Source organism: Nelumbo nucifera, chromosome 6 (genome assembly GCF_055504915.1).
Source record: "Nelumbo nucifera cultivar China Antique chromosome 6, China Antique-T2T, whole genome shotgun sequence".
Lineage (NCBI taxonomy): Eukaryota > Viridiplantae > Streptophyta > Magnoliopsida > Proteales > Nelumbonaceae > Nelumbo > Nelumbo nucifera.
This window is the reverse complement of record NC_142654.1, coordinates 29,188,464-29,191,563: the sequence shown is the minus strand read 5'-3', so window position 1 is coordinate 29,191,563 and position 3,100 is coordinate 29,188,464. Positions and strand designations below refer to the sequence as shown.

Genomic DNA, 3,100 nt, shown 5'->3' with positions numbered 1-3,100 from the left:
CGTCTCGTCCTTTGGCAGCTGTCCTGTTCCAGTCAAACACACTTAAATGGTCCCTTCGATAATGGCTGAAGTGGCTGAACTCACTGATTTATTGTTTTGTCCTTTAGTAGGGCTACTTAATAAGAGATATTATAATAATTTAAGTACTGTTGATAGATTTTGGTCGTTCAGTCTTCAGTTCAGCCACTTCATCCGTCTGGACCCTGGACGGGTCGTCTTGGAAAGTTGGGAGAGGTACTGCGAGCTTTATTTCCGGCAAATGGCTTCCAGGTAAACTTTTTACTATCAGGGGTCACTGTCGTAATTTAATCTTCTATATAAACAATAAAAGGACGGAGCTGTGTTCGAGCCGCCTAATGCCTCAGTTCCCTAGGGTAAGAGAGAGAGGAGAGTGAGCGACTGAGCGGGGGAGTGTTTTAATGGTGGCGATTTTGAGCTGAGCTGAGCTGAGCTATTCTGTTTCTGTCAAAGGGATCGGTTTTGATCCTCTCAGATCAGAGCTTTCTTTTCTATCTAGGAATAGAAAGAGATCCACAAGAACAAAGATTTTTTTATTTAATGTATTTTCTTTCTTGCCTTGACGCACACGCCATTACTGAATAGGGAAGAAGCTCTAATGGCGAACAGGGTTTCAGTTATGGCTTGGTTTTCTTCTCTGGGAGTCTGCACCACCAGGTATGAACATTTTATCCATAAAAATAATAAAAGATAACTGAAATACCGACATGCCCGTAAAAGCGATTGAAACCCAGAATGGAAGTAAACCCATTAAAAAAATCGTAAAAAGGTCGACCCAAGATCGAGAAAATGAAGCTTCTTTCTTTGCTCAATAATCTCCCTAGGAAAGCTGACACATCTTCTGCTCAAACCCTTTTTCCAGTTTAACTCTATCCCTGGTGTTTTCATGTACAGTTTGAACAGTCCCGTCTGACGACCGGAAAATGACGTCTTAGCTGGCCGGAAGTGCTACGTTTCTGCAGAGGGTACGTTTTTTTTTCTGCACTTTTTCTCCTCGGACGAAGAAACGAAAAGCAGAAATGCTGGACTACCAGTGGGGTAATCCATCTGCAATGCTACTGTCTGGGGAGGAGCCAGCACAGGATTCCGACCAAACGCGCCAGATTTTCGACCAGTACAACCAGACACTCGCGGGGAGCTTCCTCTCTCATGCGACTTCGTTCTCTTCTCATCCCTTCCAACAACCGCAGCAACAGAACCAAACCCATCTCCAGTCCCTCTACGACTCACGACCTTACTCCCTCGCTTACCCGCAGCAGCCTCCGCCACCGGAACATGTCGCTGGACCCACTAGCTTCCTGGTCATGCCGAAGACCGAGGAGGTCTGCGGCCCGAGGGGAATAGATTTTCCAGCCAGAATCGGGCTGAATTTGGGTGGTCGGACGTATTTCTCGTCGGCGGAAGACGATTTCGTCAACAGGTTGTACCGCCGGTCGAGGCCCATCGAAGCGGGTGCGTCCAACTCCCCGAGATGTCAGGCCGAGGGATGCAACGCCGACTTGACGCACGCGAAGCATTATCACCGGCGTCACAAGGTCTGCGAGTTTCACTCAAAGGCCTCTACTGTTTTAGCAGCCGGGTTGACTCAGCGCTTCTGCCAACAATGTAGCAGGTTCGAAATGCCAAAATTACCCTTCTCGTTCATCTTGCATTATACACTTAGAAAGACGATAATGCCCTCGGGAGCTCCTGTGTTGAGCTAATGATTGGCGTTGCCGTACGTAGGGGAATCCCGAGGGCATTTGAGTCCAGGAAATTTTTCGTAATGTCCATCGACGTACTGTTCCTTCTGTTTCTTATACTGGGAATCGCCAAAGAGAAGGATAATTTTAGTTTATTCAGTTACTTAAATATTTAAGTATTCTGTACTGAGATCAGGTTTCATCTTCTGTCGGAGTTCGATCAAGGGAAGCGAAGTTGCAGAAAACGGTTGGCCGATCACAACCGTCGGAGGAGAAAATCACAACCCCAGCCACAGACTCAACAGCAGCAACAGTCCCAGCTGGAAACTGCTAACGTTCCTCCACCGGAAAATCCTGCCAGTGAGCTTTAACTGGGTTTCTTTCGTTCGTCTTCATTTTCCCAATTTAGATTTGTATCATTTTCACAGTTCACATAAGAACTGAAATATATAATTTCTGGGTTTTGTTTGTCGGTTGTTACTCATGAATTTAGAGTCCTCGCCGGAGTCCGGAGCACAGTCATCCTCAACAGTGACGGTTGCGGTGTCGCCACCCCGAATGTCGTTGGACTGTTTCAGGCCGAGACACCAAGCTCCGGCGTCGTCGTCAACCTCTTTGTTCACGCAACTGGGCGACTTTAGAATGTACTAGCGTCATGTTCAGGGTTGAAGCTGGGATGAAGAGGCCGAGCAGTGAGCAAGAGATAGAGAAGCAGTGAGGGAGGAATTGCACCTGGTTCTTTCTACTTATCATCGATCTACTTCTTTTTTTCTTTTCCTGAAATGCTAGATTTAACGTTGATGAAGATGGTCTTACAGAAAACATCAATGCAGCAGATCTCCTTCTGTTGTTAAGAAATTTGATTTCAGGATTTCAGTCTCTGGTTGGTGGGTGAGGGGGGTTGCAAATATTTAATCTTTTTTTAGTTTTTATTTTTCTTGTTTGAGTGATTGAGTGAATTTTGTGTAGTTGCAGGAATTACTCATGTGTCTGCAACGTATCTTTTCCTTTCTTCTTGTTGATTTTTCTCGATATCTTTGGATATGGCAATGTCGTGGACTCAACGTGAGGGACCTCCTGGGAGTTTGGCCCATTTTGAGACGATCAGGATGACATAAAATTAAATGGGCCTAATCCCATAAAATTAATCAACGGGCCCATAATCGGCCCATGTAGATCATCGAGATCATCGCCATCCATCCCTTAGTTTCCCCTTTTAACTAAAAATGCATGGTTGTGGGAGAAGGACAGGAAAAGAGGTTCCCATGGAAGCTCAAAAAACAATTAAAGCTCCTAAAATGCCTTTTAAAGAAAAGCTCCAAACAAGGAGCAGAATTATGTGTTTACTCTGATTTTCCATTGGTGAACTAAGACGGGACCTACACCACACAGTTTGTGGT

At 45.4% G+C, this 3,100-nt stretch overlaps 1 protein-coding gene across 1 annotated transcript; it reads left to right on the top strand.

Annotated features, from left to right (window-relative positions):
• The first annotated feature begins 331 nt into the window (after positions 1 to 331).
• On the top strand, positions 332 to 2,734 carry LOC104598495 (squamosa promoter-binding-like protein 8). The gene is made up of 4 exons (XM_010260589.3): positions 332 to 675; positions 913 to 1,630; positions 1,897 to 2,060; positions 2,194 to 2,734. Exons 2-4 carry the CDS (start codon positions 1,038 to 1,040, stop codon positions 2,349 to 2,351), a joined length of 915 nt encoding a protein of 304 aa, XP_010258891.1. The 5' UTR covers positions 332 to 675; positions 913 to 1,037; the 3' UTR covers positions 2,352 to 2,734.
• Positions 2,735 to 3,100: the final 366 nt, after the last annotated feature.